At 39.3% G+C, this 24,705-nt stretch overlaps 1 protein-coding gene across 1 annotated transcript in view; it reads left to right on the forward strand.

The window, feature by feature from the left end:
- Positions 1 to 24,246, forward strand: part of hgd (homogentisate 1,2-dioxygenase) — a 28,204-nt gene extending 3,958 nt beyond the window's left edge. Inside the window, exons 2-14 of the mRNA XM_062971304.1 lie at positions 2,306 to 2,377; positions 2,790 to 2,878; positions 4,168 to 4,273; positions 5,864 to 5,923; positions 6,622 to 6,713; positions 8,103 to 8,137; positions 9,112 to 9,191; positions 9,476 to 9,575; positions 17,008 to 17,132; positions 18,058 to 18,162; positions 18,503 to 18,629; positions 21,103 to 21,284; positions 23,293 to 24,246. Of these exons, the coding sequence (XP_062827374.1) occupies positions 2,306 to 2,377; positions 2,790 to 2,878; positions 4,168 to 4,273; positions 5,864 to 5,923; positions 6,622 to 6,713; positions 8,103 to 8,137; positions 9,112 to 9,191; positions 9,476 to 9,575; positions 17,008 to 17,132; positions 18,058 to 18,162; positions 18,503 to 18,629; positions 21,103 to 21,284; positions 23,293 to 23,418 (1,299 nt within the window). The 3' untranslated portion in view covers positions 23,419 to 24,246. The remainder of the gene's footprint in view (positions 1 to 2,305; positions 2,378 to 2,789; positions 2,879 to 4,167; positions 4,274 to 5,863; positions 5,924 to 6,621; positions 6,714 to 8,102; positions 8,138 to 9,111; positions 9,192 to 9,475; positions 9,576 to 17,007; positions 17,133 to 18,057; positions 18,163 to 18,502; positions 18,630 to 21,102; positions 21,285 to 23,292) is intronic.
- Positions 24,247 to 24,705: the final 459 nt, after the last annotated feature.

The following is a 24,705-nucleotide window of genomic DNA, read 5'->3' on the forward strand; positions in this document are numbered from 1 at the left end:
TTCTTGAGAGAAGTGACCAGTGGGATACCACAGGTTTCTGTCCTGGACCCAATGCTGTTTAATATCTTTTCAGTGACTTAAATGACAGAATAGAAGGCATGCTTATCAAATTTGCAAATGACACCAATTTGTGAGGGACAGCTAATACCACAGAGAACAGGATCAGGATCCAAAATTACCTTAATAAGTTAGAAAACAAAAGTAGCAAAATTAATTTTAATGGAGAAATGTACAGTACTCACTTGGGCAATAGAAATGAAATATAGATACAGATATAGGATGGGTAACACCTAGCTTAAAAACAGTATATATGAAAGGGATCTTGGAGTCTTAGTAGAGCACAAGTTGAACATCAGTCAGAAGTGTGATGCAACAGCTAAAAAGCCAATGCAATTCTCAGCTGCATCAATACTTTCTCCATTGAGGGAAATCATAGTTCCACTCTGTTCTGCTAGGGCCAGACCTCACCTGGAATACTGTATCCAGTTCTGGGTGCCACAATTCAAGAAGGCTATTGACAAACTGCAACCTGTACAAATAGAGAAAGATCTGGAAGCCAAACCATATGATGAGTGGCTTAAAGAACTGGGTATGTTTAACTTGGAGAAAAGAAAACTGAGAGGGGACATGATAGCCATGTTTAAATATTTGAAAGGATGTCACATTGAGGAGAAGCAAAATTGCTCTGAAGTCTAGGATACAGAGCAATGGATTCAAATTGCAGAAAAAGATATTCCACCTAAACATTAGAAAGAACTTCCTGATGGCAAAAGCTGCTCAGCAGTGGAATATGCTGCTCTGCAGCATTGTGGAATCTCCTTCTCTGGAGGTTTTTAAGCAAAGGCTGGATGGCCACTTATTGGAAATGCTTTGATCGTGTGTTTCTACATGGCAGGGGTTGGACTGGATGGCCTTGTGGCCTTTCCAATTCTATAATGTTTCTATTATGTTTCTCATAATATCATCAGATGCCTGGGTCCCTAGAACTTAGATTTTCGACCTGGAAACTTCAAGACCTGGCATGATCCTGAACTGACAACCACAGATTTATGGTTCACTAATATTCCAAATGAATAATAAAAAAGTTGTTCAAAGTCAAATATCGCCAGGGTGGTCTGCAGAAAATGTATTATGCAGAGCCCTTGAGGAACAATGTTAATTGTATTCCATTTTAAGATGGCAACTTCAAAAGTGTTTATCTATTCCTGCTGTCTAATCTCTCCAGTGAAAGGTCATGCTCTGTATGCCAGCCCTAAGCCTCTAACGGGAGCATTTAACTTTTTCTACCAATCTCTCCAATCGGTGGACACTGTTTTGGTATTTTCCAATATAACCAAAGGATGAAAGCCCAATGTAGCATAAAAAATTAAACAAGGATTAAATCTTACTACAGGAAAAGAGATTCCACCTGAATATTAGGAAACATTTCCTGATGGTATGAACTCTCAGCAGTAGGATAGTCTGTCTCAGAGTGCGGTAGAGTCTCCATCTCTGGAAATGTTTAAAACAGGCTGGATGGGCTTCTGCCAAGAATGTTTTGAATGTGTTTTCCTTCCTGGCAGAAAAGGGGTGGAGAGTGGATAGCTCCTGGGGTGTCTTCCAGCTCTATGATTCTATGAATTCTACTTTTCCCACTCTAGACCTAATGAGTCTGTTGAGGCAAATCTGCTCAGAAATTTCAAAATTAATTGGGACCTGCTATAAAAGGTAAAGGCTTTCCCCTGACATTACATCTAGTCATGTCCGACTCTGGGGGTTGGTGCTCATCTCCATTTCTAGGCTGAAGAGCTGGCGTTGTCCGTAGACATCTCCAAGGTCATGACTACATGGAGCACTGTTACCTTCCTACTGGAGCGGTACTTTTTGATCTACTCACATTTGTGTATTTTTGAATTGCTAGGTTGTCAGAAGCTGGAGTTAACAGTGGGAGCTCACCCCGCTCCCTGGATTCGAACCGCTAATCTTTCTGTCAGCAAGTTCAGCAGCTCAGCAGTTTAATCCGACGTGCCACCGGGGGCCCCTGAGACCTACTATAGGTTAATGGTAATGCTGGCCTTCCTATAGGCAGGCTATCATTTAAGTTAAGTGACTGTGCTGGAAATACATGGAGCTCTCTCAGTGTCAGCTGAAGGCAAATGCAAAACACTTGTGAGCACGTCTGATCACAGAGACCCCAAGATAAGTTAGCCTTAGGATGATCATAATTCAGAAACTTGATGGTCCGTAGCAACAGCAACATTTGGAAGAGATTTGCAGCCTATTTCTTTATTATGAAATACATACTAAATGTCTTTTTGTTTTGCAGTATATGTCAGGATTTGGTAATGAGCATAGCTCTGAAGACCCCCGCTGTCCCGGAGCTTTGCCAGAAGGACAGGTATTTGTGCCATTTTGGAATACCGTGTTTCCCCGAAAATAAGACAGTGTCTTTTATTAATTTTTGCTGCCAAAGATGCTCTAGGTCTTATTTTCAGGGGATGTCTTATTTTTCCATGAAGAAGAATTCACATTTATTGTTGAACAAAAAATGAACATTTATTATATACTGTACAGTAGTTGTCATCACAAACCAAAAAAAATCATATTTATGAACACAATGCTTGGACAAAATTTGGGGAAACGAACTTGTATGGAAATGTCCAGTTTTTGCTAATTTTTAGAAAGGTAAATGTGAATTTGTTTACATAGGAACTGGAAATAATCCCATCTGTATACATGAGTTTAAGAAATAACACGATAAAATAAAATAAAATTCTTATAGTTTGTGTTCTGCTTCTGTTTCGGTTTAGAATAATCCTCAGGTATGTCCTTATGGGCTGTACGCTGAACAGATCTCGGGTTCAGCATTCACCTGCCCACGATCTACCAACAGGAGAAGGTATGACCATATGGGGAAGGGGAGATTAGCTGTAGACAGGGAGGGGGGCATAGGGGGGATTTGTGGGAATGGTGCAGAGGGAGAACAGCAACTATCACATAGTTCTTATTAGGTCTTAATCCTACGACCGGGAGAGAAAGTGGACGAAACTGTCTTACCCTGTTCCCATCTGTCTTTCCCCCTCTTTTGGGATGGCCAGACATCCCATGTCCTTTCTGCGTCTTTCTCCTGCTTTTCTCCATTTGGAGTTGGCTAACACTTGACTCCTGAAGACAGATTTAAGGCTTCATTCCCATGTGCTACAGAAACAGAGTCCCATCACATCATGTGATGGCCTCCATGGGACTAGTGGAACCCTGTTTCTGAAACGCATGAAAACGGAACCCTAAACCTGTGGGATGAAGTCCTTAGCCCTATATGAAATCCACCAGTAGGACACAAAAGATTCTACACTGTCAGTGAAGGCTAATGTATCTGCCTCTGGAGGTGTCTGCTCTGGCCATAGTAATCCATGCCTTGACGATGTTCCAGATGGAATACTGTACAATGAGACTATGTATGAAAGGCAGTGGTTCTCAGCCTGTGGGTCCCCAGATGTTTTAGCCTTCAACTCCCAGAAATCCTAACAGCTGGTAAACTGGCTGGGATTTCTGGGAGTTGTAGGCCAAACACCTGGGGACCCACAGGTTGAGAACCACTGATGTAAGGTGTTTGAAAACTGAGCTGGGATTCATGGTTCCCCTTCTGACTACACCTTCATGAGCTTATCCATGGCCCGTTACAGTGTTGCTCCTAGTCTAGGATGCCATGGAAAATTCCTGTCTTCCATATGAGCCTGCTCTACTCAGATTTTAAGGTCTCCAGTGGTCCATCTATTCTCAAATGCACATCTGACACATTCTGTTAAGGAAGGCCAAGTTGGTTCATCCTCAGTTTCCACTGCCCTTGGATGAAAAATGCCACTATTATTGGGTTCACGAATATTTTGAACTGTTTTGAAAGCCACCTTGGGACTAATTCTGGAAGAAAGAAGACATGCAAATGCAATTAATAAAATATTTCCACCCATAAGAAACAATACAGCATGAGTTAGACCAATGATGATTGAGTATACTGAATTTGGTGCACACAGCCAAAATATTTTCCCTTTTCTACTTAGAATGGGGATCCAGTTATAACCAGGACATGTATTTATGTGTAGGCATGATAGAAAAGGCTGAGAAGTGTATGATATAGGAGTATTTGATTAGTAAAGTGCTTGTCTCACTTATTCATTTGTTTTCTCTCAGTTGGATGTACAGGATTCTGCCATCTGTTTGTCATAAGCCCTTTCAACCTGTGGATCAAGGTTATCTGACACATAACTGGGATGAAGCTGAGCCGGAGCCTAATCAGGTAGTTATACGTGATGCTAAAGTACAAGAATTATTATTAAGATTGAAAATAAAACTCTTTGATGGTGTTTGATGGTGTTAACATGCCAGGTTGGGCAACATGAACAGAAGTCCTGTCTTCTAGGAAATACCTCCATAGCATTAATGCATTGATCTTTATTTGCAATCAGAGAGGCAACAATGTGTGGACATCCACAGTATCCACAGAGTGGATGGAAATGTTTTGGGGTTGGCAGGTCCAAGAACACAGAAGCAAGAAGGAATAATGTTAATAGTAGCAAAACCAAAGCAAATCAGCCCCACAGCTACAGGCAGTGGTCGAATGGACAAGAGTACAGTTCGTATTAGAAAAGAAAAGGAAAATGCAAAAATGAAGATCAACTCAAAGATTGTAGCTCTGATATTACATCTGTGAGTTCCTTTAGTACTCTTACATACAGTTTATCTTGATCTGGAGATGTAAATTAATTCAGAGTAGCTAGGCATTCCTTTATGGCCTTTTAAATATATTCTGGGCTCTTTCTCAGGTGATATATCCTTCAGCATTTTACATGTGTGACTGAGCATTTTCAAGGTGTGATGGAGCCCCTGGTGGCTCAATGTGTCAAACCCTTGTGCTGACAGGACTGCTGACCAAAAGGTCAGTGGTTTGAATCCAGGCAGCGGGGTGAGCTCCCATCTGTAAGCTCCAGCTTCCCATGAAGGGATATGAGAGAAGCATCCCACAGGATGGTAAAACATCTGGGTGTCCCAGATGGCCAGTTCTCTCTTGCAGACGGCCAGTTCTCTCACACCAAAAGTGACTTGCAGTTTCTCAAGTCGCTTCTGACACACACACAAAAATCAAAGTGTGTCTGATCAGGCAAAGAAAAGGCAAACATTAGTAATGAGGAGGAGTATACAAACCTATCAGTACAAGCAGATAGTTATTGTAATTTCTAAGGGTCAAGTATGCAGCTTGGGACTATTAATGTTTTGGATTAAAAACAATTGGGTCCCCCTGGGGGATAAGAGCGGTATATAAATTAAATAAATAAATAAATGTGCATAATGAGATATCTTGGTGATGGGACCCAAGTCGAAACAATACCTTAATTTATGTTTCATGTGCAACTTAGACAAATAGTCTGTATACAATATTATTAATAATGTTGTGCATGAAACAAGTGTGTATGTTGAACCATGAGAAAGCAAATATATCACTATCGCAGCTGCCTATGTGGACAGTTTTGGATTTTGGAATTCTGGATAAGGGATGCTCAATCTGTACTGCGTTAAGGAAAGCAATTTCCAAAGCAATGACTACAATTATCTGTGTGTGCCTCTGCTTATATACACATAATGCTTCTCTACAACACTGAACCTATTTTACAATACAGGCAGTCCCTGATTTACAAACATCCAACTTATAAACAACTCATAGTTAAGAACGAGGGTGAGATAAGAGAAAATGAGAGAAGTCTACCCCTTGGAAGGGAAAGTCACTTCTGAAAGAGTTATCATGGGGAAAAGGTGTCTCCACTGATGCTTCATCACCATTCTTTCAATCATGGTACAATATATTTAAAAACATGTTTCTGTTTTGTTCTAGCTGCGATGGAAACCTTTTGAGATCCCAATAACAACGCAGAGAAAAGTGGACTTTGTAACTGTAAGTTAAGGGACAGAAGCCTTTTAAGAGTTCATCCCTAGGACAGATAATGGTGCTCTCCAGTGTGTAAGATGATTTGCCCTAAATAATGCTTAATTTCTGTATGTAAATAAATGATTTTGAATGGTACAGAATCATCTATGTACATCTGAAAGAACTCTGGAGGCAGAAGTGAAGAGGAAAAATAATTTCTAAACGGACTTCTGAAAAATAAGCACCAGATAGTTATCTCAATGTACTGCCATTCAAGGCATGGTGCTTGTGACTGTGTGGAAAAACAATTGCCTTAACCATCTGAATTCCACAGAGGGATGTAGCTGATCCCCATCCCACATATCACTTTTGAATGCTTCTGAGAAATCATGCAAAACTCAGCCATGCATTTCTTTTCCTCTCAAAAAATCAAATTAAACCCTTGAGGAGATGGGTAAGAAATAAAATTTGTTATTGTTGTCCTAGCACTTCACTGAGCTGATGGTGTGCAATCCTCCCGCTATTCATTATAATGGATTTACAAGATATCTAACATTCTGACATTGCTTCTGTTTTCAAACATGCATGCTTTTGAATGTCCCCGAGTAGTTTTAATAAAAATAAGCAGAATGAAGTGTTTTTCTAAGTGTGAGTACATTTTGTTGATGGAATGTAACTAATCAAAAGGATTGCTATTTATCCTGACCTTGTGTTTCTTTCCATAGGGATTGCACACTTTGTGTGGTGCTGGTGAGCCCAGATCTCGGAATGGGCTTGCGATCCACGTCTTTACCTGTAACACCTCCATGTCCAACAGGTTTGCACGCCATGTGTTTCTCAAGGGTTCTGCACAAATCCCTGAATACCATCAGAAATCGTTTAGCAGCAATTCATTCTGTGAATTCTGGGAGAGAAGAGATGCAGATTGTCCACTGAGAATCAGTGGCTACCAGGCCAACCTTCCTTCAGTTCCTAAATCCTGCCTCTTCCTCTCCCCCTATTTTGTATATGATTATAATTATATTTTACTGTCACTTAAGTACGATGAGACGTACACACAGTTAGCAAAAGTTGGGAGTGATCTCTGTAGTTATCTAATTCAATTCCCTACTAGTGCGGGAACCAGCAGCTAAAACACCATGATAGGTGCCCATTTGTTTTCTTTTTAAAACCATCTTTGAGAACATCTATTTAACATATCTGATAAAAATGGAAAGGTAAAACTTTCAGCACATCTCCGACAGTTCCCTTTTGGAAGGTTGAAAATCTTGGAAAGATTCTGACTGATATCTACATCTCTTTTTAAAATATGAACTCCAGTTGTCTAGTTCAATATTGGAAAGCTGAAGCAGTTAAGTGCTGTTGGCTTGACTGGATGGGAAGGAAAGTACAAAGAAAATGTATATAATCTAGGCACCAGGAAAAGACAAAACTTTATTTCCTGCAAAACTAGAACCCCACAGTTTAACTGGAAGCCTGCTACAGAGACCTAAATCCGGTTGCTACAACCACTTGGGCTAGATAAATTCAGTGGCAGCTTACTGAATACTGATTATCATAGAGACAATTTATCTCCTCCAGCTGGGACTAATAGTTAGGACAAGTCATTACCTTCTCTGTCAGCATAAATAGCTTTCTCGCTCATTTTGATTTGATGCGTGGAGAGCTATTCAACTGTTTTATACTGGGTGAGATCCAGGCCTTGGCACTCACTATACAAGTTGTTCAGTTGGCACAAACAAACAAATGTATCTTTGCATCATGTTAAATGAGTATAGGATCTTAGTCTATGTCTACAGAAGGGATCTTCTGACCAGCACTGAAATTAATTATTCCTTTTGGGTGGAAAATACCAAAACAGTAAGCCAGATAATACGAATCCACTAGACTGATTTAAAGGTACAAGGATAAGAAATTACCTCTCTCATGCTGTCTGTGGTGGGGAAGAGCACAATATGAAACAGACAATTGGCATATTTTATTGGAGGTTGGTAAAGAATGGGGTGTAGATGGGACGGGGGATCAGATTAAATTGACAAGACTTTAAAAATGTGGCCAGTGTAAAACATTTAAAAAATGACTTCATGGCAGAACAATAGAAACACAAAAGGGTTATGAAAACAGTGGGCTCTGAGATTATAATTAAGGTCACATTCTTGATACCCACATTTGATAAATTCAGGCATCCATTGTTTCTTCTCTACAGCTGTTTTTACAATTCTGATGGAGACTTTCTGATTGGTGAGTTGCCATTTCATTTGTATCACGCTGATCTTTTCTGGACAGTTATGTTTGCTGTATTTAAAACTGGAAAATAACTACAGGAAGACTGGAAGTGTTTTAAAGCATCGCATATAGAGGAAAATATTAAATAATATCAATAGCTCTGCAAAGCATCCACTCCTGTTGGAAGTACAGAATCCTGTGTATGCTAGCAGTTATCTCTCATCTTCATTCAGTGCACTGCTTTCTTACACGTTAAGAGGGTGCTCTACTCGTGATAATATTACCAATCCACACCAAATGAATTATAGTAAAAAAGTAACAGGAATTAGCAAAATATTTCTTGTTGGCACCAATCAAGAACTGTTTATTAGCATTATTTAAAGAAAACCAAACTATATACAACAAGAAAAGGCAAGACCAATGGATGATTCTTCCCAAGCTGAAATATAATGACAATTGAGAATGGTGGGAGTATGAAATAACACACCCACCACACAAGTTTGAGAAAACATTTCCTCAGCTCCCTAAATCCAGCCCATCTAACATTATTTGTAGTAGTGTGTAAATTAATCATCCTGCATCTTAACATAAGCATAAACATGGACTGTTTTAAATGACTGTTTTTAAACACCCTGATGTGAGCTAAGACATTCCAGAGATAAATTCATAATTTCTCAGGCACCATGTCAGTTCGGATTCCCTACATTTCATTTTCCATTCAAGATTAATATCCATTGCTTTGGGGCAGAGATGGGGAGTTTTAGAAATGGGATTCCTACTAAAAAATATTCAGCTCTAGAATTGTCCTGATATGGCTCTCAAAGGATCAATATCCATATGAGTGAACCACAGAGACCACAAAAAGAGGTCAGAGGAGAACTGTTTAAAAATTAGATTTTTTTTAAAAAACCCACAATCTTCTAACCTTGTTGTCTATGGAGGAGTCTGCTATAGTATTGTAACATTATTCCTTCCATTTCTTTTTCTAGTACCACAGCAAGGAGAGTTGTTAATAACTACAGAGTTTGGAAAGTTGTTGGTGGAGCCCAATGAAATCTGTGTCATTCAGGTAAGCAGTGGCTCTTAGTACTGGCTTGTTTGCAAGAGTATCATGGGGAACATAGAGTCTGTGGCCTCTATAACTATACTCCTAACTGTGGCTCTTTTTGGAGTAAGAAATTATCTTATGCCATCAATTAGGAACCAGCATAGTGGAGTACTTTGAGTGCTGGACTATGACAGGTTCACCTATGGGTCGCCATAAGTTTAAAATTACTTGGAGTGATCAATCTGATCTTGGCATGGAAAAAGCAGCTCTTTAACTCAGGATTATTTTTGTTCTTTCTCTTCCAGCAAGGGATGCGATTTAGTGTAGAAGTATCTGGAGAAACTCGGGGCTATGTCTTGGAAGTATATGGTGTACATTTTGAGCTGCCTGACTTGGGACCTATTGGTAAATATTCATTACTATGATTACATCCCAAAACAATACTTTACTTTCTTAGACCTGTCAGAAATGTTACAGAATACCAAGCAAACTTTAGAATTTGGAATTCTCTTTAAACATCAGACTACAAGTTCAATAACACCAAAACATGCGGAAGGGTGAGGTATGTCTCAGGGTTGTAATGATGTTTCAGATTGTGATAAAAGCTGGAGAAGAAAAAGGTAAATCTCAGGGCTGCCTTATACATTGATCTCAGGATTAGTTCCCATGTCACCCAGAGACACTGACTAGCAAAAAAAAAAAAAAGGAAAGTAAACAGACTAGGCAAAAAAGAATGAAGGCCAAATGTCGCAGCTGTCCTGGACATGTCAATTAAGCAGAGTGTGTAGAGATAGTATGCCTGTGCAAAAAGAGAAGAAAATATCCTGTCTGTGCACAAGAATACCCAATAATTTTGGGTGAGTGTGTTTACAAACCAAACACTGCATGTTAACAGAACAGGGAAGTTCTTACTACAAGCAACCCTTTACTAAATTATAGCCTCTTAGATTTACTGTAATGATAGTGTCAGGATGATGATGATGATGATAACAACAACAACAACTTTATTCTTATATCCCTTCACTATCTCCTCAAAGGGACTCAGGGTAGATTACAGATAGCACAACATAAAAGTGAAGATAGTATAAAATGAAATAAAATAAAACACATGTAACATATAAATAATCAATTCAGACTCAATCAAGCGGTAAATTATGGGCACCATGGTCGGGCTGTAAAAATTGGAATAAAATAAGTACCAGCTGCAGTAATGGAGAGGGGGCATGGGATAAAGTGCAGGATGTGTGATTACTATGTAGGACAACTAAGGGCCAAATATTCTTAACGGCTTGATTGAAGAGCCACATCTTCATGTCCCTATGAAAGGAGGACAGTGTGGGGAGGGAATTCTTTTTTTTAAAAATTTTTTTATTGAATTTTAGTACATTCAGTTGGGAACTAAAGGAAAAGAATAGGGTTGATATGGGTGGGAAGGATATTGGGTGGGGATAGGAGTCTCATCGAGACGATGGGGCGGATATGGGGAGGGTTGTCAGGGAAGAAGGGAGAGGGAAAGAGCTGGGAAAGGTTATCTAACTAGGGAGGGGGGGGGGTAGACTTCCACTCTTCTGTCTTCCTGTTCAGTCTGTTTATTCATCACCTTCTTAATTCTTCTTGTAGGTACTTTTCAAAGTCTGACCAATCCGTTTCCTTCATGGCGCGTCCGGTATTCTTTTTGACCATGTAGGTCAATTTATCCATATTCTTAATCTCTGTTACTTTTTCCAGCCACATTTCTTTAGTTGGGATAATTGTTCCTTTCCAATATCTCGCTATTACTAGTCTAGCTGCGGTTACTAAAAAAGTGAAGATTTTCTCAGCATTCTTCCTATTTTCCTTTGTATCTTTCCTCTTGTTATCTAATATAGGGGATAGTCCTAATAGGAATATTTCTGGCTTACATTCAAATTTGGTTTTTAAAATTTTTCCACATTCCTCTCTAATTACTTTCCAATATTTTTTAATATTCTTACAGCTCCACCACATATGATGGTATGAGCCGACTTGTTCTTTGCATCTCCAACATCTATTGTCTATATTCTGGAACATATACCCTATTTTTTTTGGTGTTAGGTACCACCTGTGTATTGTTTTTAGCCAATTTTCTTTGAGATCAGTTGCTAGGCAGTATTTAATTTTCTTATTCCAGATTGTTTCCCATTCATCCATTAAGATCGGTCGACCTACATCCCTTGACCATTTTAGCATTGATTCTTTGACTATTTCAGATTCTGTTGCCCAATCTAATAATTTATTATATAGTAGTGTTATGACTTTTTTTTTCCTTAAAAGTATGTTGTCCCAGAATCCATTACACATATTAAACCCTACTTCTTTATCTTTTTTAAAACTCTCCTTTATCTGTAAATACTGATACCAAGATACGTTGTTATATCCTTTTTGGAGTTCCTTTAATTCCTCAATTTGAGGTGTTTCTTCTGTTCTAAGGGGTTTCTTTAGGATTTCCCTATATGTCGGCCAGTTATTCCAACCAAGAAGTCTTCTTTGATGTGCTTCTAAGGGTGAAAACCAGAGTGGGGTTTTCCCATAAAAATATCTTTTGTATTTTATCCATGTTTTGATTAGGGATGATCTAATGAAGTGATTTCCGAAGTTTTTTTCAGTTTTAAATTGGTCACACCATAAGTAGCTGTGCCAACCTTTTCTTAGGTCGTAACCTTCCAGTGTTAAAATTTTGATTTTTTCTAATTTTACCCAATCCATAATCCAGTCTAGTGTACAGGCTTCATGGTATAATTTAAAATCTGGGAGGCCGAATCCACCTTTTGATTTTGGGGTGATCATTGTTGCTAATTTGATTCTGGGTTTTTTGTTTTTCCATATAAATCTACTTATTTCCTTATTCCAGCCATTGATTAGCTTCATATTTCTAATAATAGGTATATTCCGAAATAAATAAAGTAATTTAGGTAAAATGTTCATTTTGACAGTCGCAATTCTTCCTAATAAAGACAGATTTAAATCCTTCCAATTTTCTAAATCTTTTTTAATTTCTTTCCATTTTTTACTATAATTTAGTTCCAACAGTTGATTATTTTTGACTCCAATCCAAATTCCCAGGTACCTAATTTTTTTTACTGTTTCTAAGCCTGATATCCTCTTTATTTCTTCTTGATCTTTTAAAGAAATATTCTTTGTCAGGATCACCGTTTTGTCTTTATTTATACTCACTCCCGCTAGTTTACCAAATTTTTCAATTTTTCCTAACCAATCTTTTAATTTAGATTTTGGGTTTTCTACTATACATATTAAATCGTCCGCAAATGCCCGTATTTTAATTTCTTGTTTATCAATTTTGATGCCTTTTAAGTTTGGATCCTTCCTAATTGATCTTAGGAGTACCTCTATCGCCAAAATGAAAATCAGAGGGGATAACGGGCAGCCTTGCCTGGTGCCCTTTTTTATTTCAAATTCTTCTGTTGTTTCGCCATTGATCCTTAATTTTGCTTTTTGTTGATTATAAATCGATTGTATTCCATTTATGAATTGCATTCCAAAATCTAATTCTTTTAATAACAGTTTTACAAAGTCCCAATTAAGTTTATCGAAGGCTTTCTCCGCATCCAGCGATAGAAAGCCGACCTCTTTTTGGCAGTTCTGATCATAATATTCAATGGCATCTACAATAATTCTAACATTGTCTTTTGTACTACGATTTGGTAAGAACCCCGTCTGGTCTTCTTCAATCCATGTCTGTAGAAATTCTGTTAGTCTATTCGCTAATATTTTCGTAAAGATTTTATAGTCTGTATTTAACAGGGAGATTGGACGATAGTTTCTTACATCCCTCGGGTCTTTCCCCTCTTTATGTATCATTATGATTTCAGCTTCCTTCCAAGTATCTGGTATGGTCTTATCAGTTAGGGCCAGGTTCATTATTTTTTTTAAATGTTGAAGGACAACGTCCTGCTCAATTTTGTAGAAGCCTGCAATGAACCCATCGGGGCCTGGCGCTTTGTTTGCATCTAGGTCCTTTATTGCCTTTTTAATTTCGTCGATATCTATTACCTTATTTAAATTTAACCTCTGTTCATCTGTAATCTTCTGTAGTTTTTGTTGGCATAGATATTCTACTATATCATCTTGGCTAATTTGATCCTTGTCATATAGTTCTTTATAGTATTTTTAAAATTCCTCTCTTATCTCCTTATCAGTATTTATCTCTCTATCTTTTAATTTGATTTGTAATATTTGTTGCGCTTCCCTTTTTTTTCTAATTAATCTTGATAGCCATTTTCCCGGCTTATTGGCATTTTCATATCCATACTGTTTTGTCCATTTTATCTGATTTGCTAATTTGTCTAGATCCCAATTTTTCTTTTGATTTTTTAACACCCCTAATTGTTTAACAATTTTCTCGTTTCCTGGGTTAGTTTTTAATTCCATCTCTTTACTATCGATCTCTGTTTGTAGTTCTTTTAATCTTTGATATTTATGTTTATTTTGTATTGCTTTTTGTTGGATAAAAAATCCTCTGGCCACCGCCTTGTAGGAATCCCATATAATTTTAGGTGTTATCTCCGGCGTGTCATTGAACTTAAAATATTCTTTGGTCATTTCTCTCAATTTAATAATATCTTGTTCCTTTTTAATCATATTGTCATTTAATCTCCATTTTTTAGTAGTACTCCTAACATTTATTTCCATAATTAATGGGCTATGGTCTGACAAATCTCTAGACATGATCTTTAAATCATTAATTTTCGTAGCCAATGTTTTTGATACCCAAATCATATCGATCCTAGACCAGGATTTATGCCTGTTTGAAAAATGGGTATAATCCTTCTGACTTGGGTTTCTAATTCTCCATATATCCTGCAAATCATACTCTTTTTTGAATGCCATAAAATTTTGTGGGAGTGAGTTGTTTTCCTTTCTCTTTTGTACATTTGATTTGTCCAAATTCTTATCTATTATACCATTGAAATCACCCATTAAAATCACATGATCAAAATTACTCTGGGCAATATACTGTCTCAGCGATTTCACAAACTTCCTTTTTGGGCCATTTGGTACATAAATATTGCATAGTAATATTGTTTCAGAACCTGTGTTGATCTTTGTCGCTATTATTCTGCCTTCCTGATCTTTGAATGCTAATTCTGATTTAAATTTTTCATCTACATATATAACTACTCCCCTTTTTTTTTCCTGTCTAGGGAGAAGTATTCTTTTCCTAATTTTTTATTTATTAGATATTTATAATGTTTTTGGGAGATGTGGACTTCTTGCAAACCAATGATATTAAAGTTGTTATGTATTAAATAGTTAAACGCTCTCTTTCTCTTACTGGGGACATTCAAACCGTTAATATTGTTTGAAAATAGTTTTATTGGTTGTTTGAAATCACTCATTTAAAAGTTCTTCATCTTCCTCCTCCTCTTTATCCGATAGTCTGCTCGCTTCATCTTCTTTGGCTATCCGAGTCGACATCGAAGTGGTGCAGTCTTCCTTTGGAGACTCGAATCTCCTTTTTTTTGAACCCTTAGGGTTTTTCCCCTTTCCAGCCGATTGTGGCGTTTGTATCTGGGCTAGATCTTTTTTTAGCTTTCTGTAAAACTCATCCGCTTTCTCTTCCGACGTAATCCAGGTCCTTTCGCCGTTATATGTTAGCATGATGCCTTCATATTTTTCCCATCGAAATCTTATCTGCAATCGTTTCAGTTCGTCCGTGAGAAAAAAATATTTCCTCCGTCTGTTCAAGACTGACAAGGGGAATTCTCTAAGGATAACTACCTTTTTATCATTATATGTCATAGTCTTGGTTCTGTTGTTTTGCAGAACTTCATTTCTGAAACTCTTTCTGACAAAGTGTACAATTACGTCCCTCGCTACTTTATTCTTTCTAGCAAAGTTAGTGTTTATACGATAGACCTTATCAATTTGCAAATCTACTTCTTTCTCCTGGCAGTCCATTAGCCTTGCAATCAATTGTGATATTATAGATTTAATATTCTCTTTTTGTTCTTCATGGACATTACGGAGTCTGAGTTGGTATTCTGACTCATTTGTTTCAATTGTTTCTTGCATTTTTTCCAACCTACTGCTTCTCGCCTCTATCGATTCCACTTTCCTTTGCAGTTTGTTATTCATTTTCTCTGCCTTTACGCTTTCTGTTTTTAAATCTTGAATCTCGTCTGCATTTTTTTGGATCTCCTCCTTCAAAGAACCCAATTCCTCTCTCAATTCCCTTTTAAGTTCAGCCATTTCCTCCTGGAATTGTTTATGTTGAATATCCTGTTTAGTTGCGATTGCCTGAACTTCTTTTTGGATTATGTCTTGTTTCCCCGAGACACTCTGGATCTCTCTGAGAAGGTCCCGGAGATTAACTTCCTCCATCGCGGAGACTGAGTTTCTTCTTGCTGGAACTTTCAGGTCCCTCCAGTCTTTATCTGTTCTTCCTTTCAATGAAGTCATTGTATTAATAGTTTCGATTTTCCGCTGGTCGCACCCTTTATACTTAGTCAAAGAACAGTGCAAATCATCAAGTCAGTTATTATACAATATGATCCCAATATATATATATAGTTTATAAAGACCTCTGTTATATAGTTTCTATATGTCTAGTCACAAGTACAGGTGCCACTTGCGTCTCCTTTCCAGATACTTAATTATACTATCGAACCTGTCTTCCAAAACTGTCTCTCAAAATCCCTTACTAAATTTTCCTTAGCTCATTTACTAGGAATTCTCAAGTTGCCCTTGTAAACCTTTAGGCTTTTTACAGACTATTCCGTATTTTGTTTATTGTTTTCTTACTTCTTATTTTACGTCCGTCCTTCAATTTCCTGCGCACGCTGCGGAACCTAAGAGAGTGCCTTCTTGTTCCTTGGGTGTCGCACTTGTTGGTGTGTGTGTCTCTTCTTTTCCGGCTCCCCGGATTTCCTTCCGGTTTGTTGCGTAGGCCCGCTCGGGCTGCGGACTACTCCCCAGCTCTCACGAGACTAGCCTCTTCCTTATCAGGAATTTTCTCTAGACACAACAACAGCTCAACTTGCCAAGGTCAGTAAGTTCCTCACCACACCTCCTGGCGACTCTCCCCAATGGCGGCGACTCCCCCGTTCGGCAATTCCCTCGGCTAGTGTGGGGAGGGAATTCTAAAGCCAGGAGCTTATCACCGAGAAGGCCCTCTCCCTCGCCCCCACCAACCACACTTATGACAGTGGTGGGACCGCAAGGAGGGCCTCCTAGGTCCTATCAAAATCACAATGTTGTTGGCTAAACCTTAGAATAATAGAATCATAGAATAATAGAGTTGGAAGAGACCTCATGGGCCATCCAGTCCAACCCCCTGCCAAGAAGCAGGAAATCACATTCAAAGCACCCCCGACAGATGGTCATCCAGCCTCTGCTTAATAACCTCCAAAGAAGGAGCCTCCACTATACTCAGGGGCAGAGAGTTGAACTGTCCTGAATGGTCCAAAGAAGGAGCCTCCACTACAGTCTGGGGGAGAGAGTTAGTTTTCTAGTAGACATAGTACACAACTTTCGAAGTTCTCCCCAGCTATAAGAGCTTTATCAAATCATATATTATTGACTCCAGTTTTCTGGCCCTCCAGAACTTAGGTTCTACAGCAAATAACAATAAACAACTTGTGTACACTAACTTCCAAATAGAGATTATAATATAAAGCATGTAATTAAAGTAAAGAGAATCTGTCCAAAAGTAAATTGATGTTCACTATTTACAGTGTTCAAGTAAACAGGTGGTGGTAAAGCGTGTCCGTTTAGAAAAAAAATGGGTTGTAAATAACAACAACAACCACCACCATCATCATCATCATCATGACCTACCCGTTGTTTCTTTCTCTTCTAGGAGCCAATGGCTTGGCTAATCCACGTGATTTCCTTGTGCCCGTGGCCTGGTATGAAGATCGGCAAGTAGCTGGGGGTTATACCATCATCAACAAGTACCTGGGGAAACTCTTTGCAGCACAGCAGGTTGGGGAATCAGAGTTTTCATTTTGAAACTGAAAATATTCATCAGAGACATGAAGGCTTAGCAATGTCATGTAACCCATAACAGAGACTTACATCTGTCTAAAAAAGCATAAGCATGTCAACTTGAAACCAAGCTGAAATCTTCCAAAATAAGAAAAGGGAATCTGCCAGTTAGGATACCACTCTTTAAGGTGGTACATGGGGAGTAGTAACACCAGAGACTCTCAGAATGGTCTGTGAAGAGAAAAATCCAAGCTGACAGGCTTATTCAGGGAAAATCAGGTACCTGCTTCTAAAACATAGGGATGTGGGGAAAACTCCAACTGAATAGAAAGGGCCATATATAGGAATCCTTTAACTCCCTCACTAAAACAGTTGCATTAACTTCATATTTATTTCTAGGATCACTTGAAAGTTCTGGGAATGATCTTTAAAATTCCTTAAGGTTTTGTACACATGGATGCCCTCCTACTGAAATGCTCCTTGAGGTCCCAAAATACACTCTTTTGGGATCAAGATGAGGGAATTTTCAAATGGCTACCAAGCCCTCTTCCCTTGATCTAGATCAGGCATGGGAAAACTTTGGCCCACTAGGTGTTTGGGACTTCAACTCCCACAATTCCTAACAGTCAGTCCAAAACACCCACAGGGCCAGAGTTTGCCCATGCCTGATCTAGATCAAGGGAAATCTTAATACTACTCTATTCCTCTTGTGTCAGACCTTACCTGAAACACAGCAAGCTCTCAAGAGATCCAACCAGGTCCATAAATCACTGCTTCTTTCTTCTCAGCAGTGTCCCCTATCACTACCGCACGTTATTGAATTGTTTAAAAGCCTTGTTTTGAAATCTTTTTGCTCTTTGTGTTTATTGTCACATTTTCAACCTTTTCACCCAAGACAGCTGCATTCTGCTTTATTTTACAGAACTGCTCTCCATTCAATGTTGTAGCCTGGCATGGAAACTACACCCCATACAAGTACAACCTCAGCAATTTTATGGTTATAAATTCTGTGGCTTTTGACCATGCAGTAAGTTCTGGCCTTTCTGAATTGATGTGGAAGCCATAGTGTTGCATTGGGCTGCTTAGTCACTTCTTTGCAAGGGAAGACCAAAAATCTAAAGGGGAGCCCCCCCCCCCAAATGAATTATTTAGTTGCTCTAACAAATAATAATTCAAGACCTTTGAAAAGTAATCATACTGTGGACTTGTAATTTGCATTGAAAAGCAATGGGACCTATCTATTAAATGGAAGTATAGATGGGGTCTTAGCCTTGGATTTCCAATGTGCAAGTGTCATACAATACAATCATGCCTTCAGTTTCCTATGCAACTCTGTTAAAACCATCTGTCATTTTCGGACTATGTAGGATCCCTCTATCTTCACCGTCTTAACTGCAAAGTCAACTCGTCCTGGAGTGGCAGTTGCTGATTTTGTTATATTTCCACCCCGCTGGGGAGTGGCAACCAATACTTTCCGTCCACCTTATTACCACAGTAAGTGTGTCCTTAATTTCACTATACAGCAGACTCTCAGTTAACCCTCACCTATGGCAGTGGTTCTCAACCTGTGGGTCCCCAGATGCTTTGGCCTTCCAACTCCCAGAAATCCTAACAGCTGGTAAACTGGCTGAGATTTCTGGGAGTTGTAGGCCTAAACACCTAGGGACCCACAGGTTAAGAACCACTGATCTATGGGGAATTATTTACTTACTTAGGTGATCCCTCGTAGTTCGAGGATGATGGTCCTCCATTTTTTGAAACACGCCTGCGCGTGATTTTTTTTAATGTGTGGAGGTCGGTGCACGGCCGGTCAACACACAGTCTTCACAGATTGAGTGGTGTGATTAACACAACGAGAGTGGCTTCTCAGTCTGTTGCAGCCTTCTTCCGCCTTCACAGCCATTGTAACATGTACCATGTTATCCTCCGCCTGCTCCGCCATTGAGGTCTTTGGGTCTTCGGATTGTTCTTGGTCTGGATCCTCCCCTGTGGCCACTCCTGGGAGTGTGTGACTCCCGTGGTTGTGCCCTCAGGTTCATTGGAACACGCAAGCCCCCTCACCATGTCAAGTTGACAATCATTCGAGGGGGCTATGGGGAATGGTAGATGCAAGATAAATATAGTTTCTGGTTTCTTGAGTTACTATTAAAAATAGGACTATACTATATCATACATAAACTCTATATTGACTTGATATTAATACTAAAATACAGTAACTGAAAGCAAATAAAGACAAAGAGATTCTAAAAAATATCATTAAGGAAATGGTCTGCAAACATTTAAAAACAAATGCGGTCATCGCTAATAGTCAACATGGATTTATCAAAAAGAAGTCATGCCAGACTAATCTGATCTCTTTTTTAGTAGAGTTACAAGCTGGGTAGATACAGGAAATGCCATGCATGTAAAATGTCTAGATTTCAGTAAGGCCCTTTGACAAGGTCCCCCATGACCTTCTGGTAAACAAGCTAGTGAGAGCTGTTCAGCAGTGGAACTCTCTGCCCCAGAGTGTGGTGGAGTCTCCTTTGGAGGTTTTAAGCAGAGTCTGGATGGCCATTTATTGGGGGTGCTTTGAATGTGATTTTCCTGCTTCTTGACAGGGGGTTGGACTGGATGGCCCATGTGGTCTCTTCCAACTCTATGACTCTATGGTATCTCCAAGCTTTGAAGTATGATGGTGGCATTTCCTTCTTTGGAAGTCTTCAGAAAGATGTTTATTTTTTATTTATTTACAGTATTTATATTCCGCCCTTCTCACCCCGAAGGGGACTCAGGGCGGATCACATTATGTACATATAGGGCAAACATTCAATGCCCATAAACACATCGAACCGAGACAGAGACAACAGACAGACAGACGCAGAGGCAATTTAACTTGTTGGGGAGTTACCTGGTGGGAATGCTTAAGTTGGAGACCCTGCATTGAATAGGGGACTGAAACTGATAGCTCATGAGGGCCTCTGCCAACTCTGTAGTTCTGTGATTGCTCTGCTTCTGTGAGTCACAGTTCTCCATGTTATCTCCCTCCTGTGCTTAGGCATTGCCATGCTTCTAACAAGCATCCCCAATGCTCAGTCTTGCAATGAGTCTGCTTCATCATCCCTGGTCATGTCAAGTATAGATACACAGGCCTCAAAATGCTGCCTCTTGTTTTCCAATAAGAAAACAGTATGCTCTTGCTGCAAGGTAGATCCTCTTGAAAGTAAACAAACATGGCATAGATATTTGTCACCATTGATGATTGTAATCCTGTTTAGGTAGTGGCTGTTTCCTCAAATTTCCCAGCAAAATGTCCACAAGAATGCCTGCTTTCCTGTTTGCTGAGCTTCAGATACTGAGGCAGCCGTGAAATACAGCTTGTAGATGCTTATCACTAGCTTTCAACCCTACCAGTGTCTCAGCAGAAGTTCTGTCCCAGTTTAGACCGTGTTTTCTGCAACAGCACATGTTCCCCAAACAGTCATAAGTTTCCAAGAATCACAGCCAAATAGTCAATGCTGACCTGCAAAATACAAACTCACTTTCTCCTCTCTCTTCAATCACAGTCACAGCTTGAAACTGTGGCAGCAGCTATATAGAGCTAGTATCTGGCAGCAATACCCACCATCTAAGTCAGTGAATCAGCAGAAACCACCTTTGACCATATGCTCAAGGAGAGCACACAGCCCCAAAACTAATCATCTAAATAGCACACCCAAATAGTCAATGCTCACCTTCTTCTTTCTCCTCGGGGAGAGAAGATAGGTATGTGTCCTGCAAGGGGTCAGAGGGTCCTAGAAATGGCCCTATAACCCTCTATGCATATCATCCCCTGGGCCCCCCAAATATTAAGGTATATCACATCTCAGAGATTCTGTGAAGTGGTCCAGATCCCTTATTGGGATTAGGGCACTGGAGTATAACTGGAGCATCATAGCATTCATCTAAGTTTCAGAATGATAAATTTTAATTCCATTTATTTCCACAGGAAACTGCATGAGTGAGTTTATGGGCTTAATCAAAGGAACATATGAGGCGAAGGAACAAGGATTTCTACCTGGAGGTGGCACTCTGCATAGTATGATGACACCTCATGGGCCAGATGCTGTCTGTTTTGAGAAAGCAAGTACCAGCAAGCTACAGCCTGAGAGAGTTGCAGAGGGAACTATGGTATGAACCTCAAGAAGCCAAGTGAAACAGCCAATAAATGGGGAGGTCATGTTTTTATCCTGACCTTGTTTTCAGGCAGGAGATGCTCATGAGAGACACATATGTTGTTAGTAAGGATCACCCCTAGATTTACACAGAAAATGATTCCAAATGAAGCAGAGAAGAGAGGAGATAATCAATTGTGGCATCACTGTAAGTAAGTGGAAGACTAGAACAGGGATATAACATTGTCTGCATAGTTTAAAGTCACAAGAGTGTGCTTATCAGAACTTTACTATCCCACACATTCTGGTCACAATGCTAGAATAGGATCTGCAAAAAACAAACAAACAAAAATATATGTATTAACAGAAAAATACATTTACAGTGAATAATTATAGATCATCTATATGAATCAAGAACTGAAAATCTGAATATAGTAAAGGCTAGGAATATAAATATTGGGTGCTTTGAATTTGTTTCCAACTTATGGTGACCCTAAGGCAATCCTATCACAGGGTTTTCTTGACATGATTTGAGCAGTTTGCCTTTGCCTGACTGAGAATGCGATTTGTCCAAAGGGTCTCCATGGCCAGTTAGGGATTCAAACCTTAGTTGCCAGAGCTATAGTCCAATGCTCAAACCACTACACTATGCTGGCTCTTGTAATCAATATATCTAGTTACAATTGAAGACATGTGATGAGACCATATGTGCAGGGTGAGCACATACAAGACCTGTCTGAGCCACTGAACTCAATGAATGTTTTTACATAATCAGTCTGAAGGCATAGAAACATCACATGCTTAGCTAGTCTCATTATAGATGCTTTCAAAAAACTTAACATATACCAAAAATAAAGCAAAAACCATTCCTTCTGCAAAACTAATTGTTTTTCTTACATATAACATTTGAAAATGTTCAGAATGCGGCAGCCAGGCTACTCACAAGAACACCCATGAAATGCCACATAACACCAGTGCTGCAGCATCTGCATTGGCTTCCAACTGATTACCGTGGTCTATATAAGATGCTAGTTCTGACCTTCAAAACTCTTTACGGCCTGGGCCCATCGTACCTTAGGGACCGTCTCTCCTTCTCCCATCATCGGAGGTCGCAACGACCATCCCAACAAGACTTACTTTATGTACCGGGTCCTAGAGAAGTGCACTTGGAAAGGACCAGACGCAGAGCTTTTTCTATTTCTGCCCCTGCCTTATGGAATGCCTTGCCGCCCTATATGAGAGCCATGCGTGAGTTAGGGCCTTTTACCCTCGCACTCAAGACCTGGCTCTTTACTAGAGCTTTTAATCTATGTTAATTTTATTAATATTTTTATGTATGTATTTTTATCCTTTACAATTTTATCTTGTAAATCGCCTAGAGCATCGTGGATGGAGGGCGATTAATAAGTTATTAAATGATGGTGATGATGATGATGAAAATTGCTGGGTCACCCAGGCTTTTTGGGATGTACACTGAAAAGGAAAATACAGAGTAACACAGATAAAACAAGGTGGATTATTTAAGAAAGGTAAATCAGCAACAGTACATAATAAAGCCAGGAGAAAACCAGAAGCAGAAATAAGTGGATAGATTGAAACAAAATAAGAACGATTGGTGCAGGATTGGGCCAAGAGTGGTTATGGAGCTGCATACACTACTTCCAAGGTTGTTTCCATGGTGCTCAACTTTTCCAATCCTCTTGGACCAAAAAGTCAAAAAGAAAAAAAGCCAAACAACTCTATAGGTTCCATTTGACATTTTAAAAAGGTAGTCATTAGGTTTTGCTTCTGCTCCTTCCACTTTTTTAACAGCCCTGAGTGAAAAAAACACACATTGCATATTCTGGAGTCTCTGCTTTTAATGTTTTAAACCTCTGGTTTTAATGTTTTAACATTTCAAAATTCTTGTCCGAGACCATGATAAGATTCATTCCCACACATTGAAGCAAGTTGCATTATGTAATTAATATAAACTTGGTATTGCCGATACCTCCTTTTCTAAACATGTCTTCTTCTTCCCACAGGCCTTCATGTTTGAGACTTCTTTTAACTTGGCTCTCACCAACTGGGCTCTGAAAACTAGCCTGGACAAGAGCTACTACAAGTGCTGGGAATCACTGAAGAGCCATTTTAATGCAAAACACAAGTGAAGAGTCTAGATATGTGTATGCTCAGATTTTTCCTGCCAGCATAACTAAACATTATCAAGGGAAGTGGGCCTTGATCAGTATTACATGCAAATATTTATGAGCAGCTGAAACGATAAGTGACTAGTAACTGTGACAGAATAAAACAAAACCACATGTCTTAATTACCCAAATAATGCTTTATATGTGAAACTAAAGTAAAGGTAAAGGTTTCCCCTGACGTTAAGTCCAGTTATATCTGACTCTGGGGGTTGGTGCTCATCTCCATTTCTAAGCCGAAAAGCCAGCGTTGTCCATAGACACCTCCAAGGTCATGTGGCCAGCATGACTGCATGGAGCACCGTTACCTTCCTGCCGGAGTGGTACCTATTGATCTACTCACATTTGCATGTTTTCGAACTGCTAGGTTGGCAGAAGCTGGAACTAAGAGCGGACGCTCACTCTGCTCCCCGGGTTCGAACCTTCAGGTCCAGCAGCTCAGCACTTTAACACACTGTGCCACTGGTGGCTCCACATGTGAAACTAGAAAAGTCAAAAAATCGCCCATTGTTTAATATCCAATGCAACAAAATACCTGTCTGGTGCATTTTCAAAATTAGAATCACTTATTTTTTTAATAGAAAACTAAAAATAGTCATGTTTCATGAAAATTTGGGGTTGGGTAGCCACTGGATTGCTAGAATGCGACAACCATAGCTTCGGTTCTCCAGAACTCTTCACCATATTTAGAATAGAATTCTATTTATATAGAATAGAGGATGGGAATTTCCTTGGTCTAAATTATTTACAGTCTTGCAAGGAGTGATTTCTCAAATAAAGACTGGAACTCAACTTTTTCCTACTGCATTTCTGCTCCAAGTATTTTGGACCATGTGCAATTATAAGGGACTATGAACTGTCAACTGTGTTGCCATTTGCTCACCAGGGTCTCAGGCAGGATTCTTTCCAAGTCCTACTTCACGACCCTGAAGCCCCTTAACAGTCCCCAAGTTAAAAATAGTGCTCTCTATGGCAACATTCAGAAAGCCTCTCAAAACACATGAATACAAACAACGAAACAGAAACCCTATGTTACTCCCAAAAGCATCACCTAATCCCATGCTCCTCCCAAGCACCTCTGTTTTCCTCTGCAGTCCCTCAAAATGGTAACAGAAAGTGAGAACCTCTCAGAGTTCCAGAAATAGAAAGCTGCAGCAGAAATAATGTAAGAGAAGTAAAACTATCTTCACTCTTACTAAGGAGGGTAGCCAGCTTGACATAAGTTATATCCAACTAGCTGTGCCCAGCCAC

Source organism: Anolis carolinensis, chromosome 2, assembly GCF_035594765.1.
Source record: "Anolis carolinensis isolate JA03-04 chromosome 2, rAnoCar3.1.pri, whole genome shotgun sequence".
In the NCBI taxonomy this organism is placed as follows: Eukaryota; Metazoa; Chordata; class Lepidosauria; order Squamata; family Dactyloidae; genus Anolis; species Anolis carolinensis.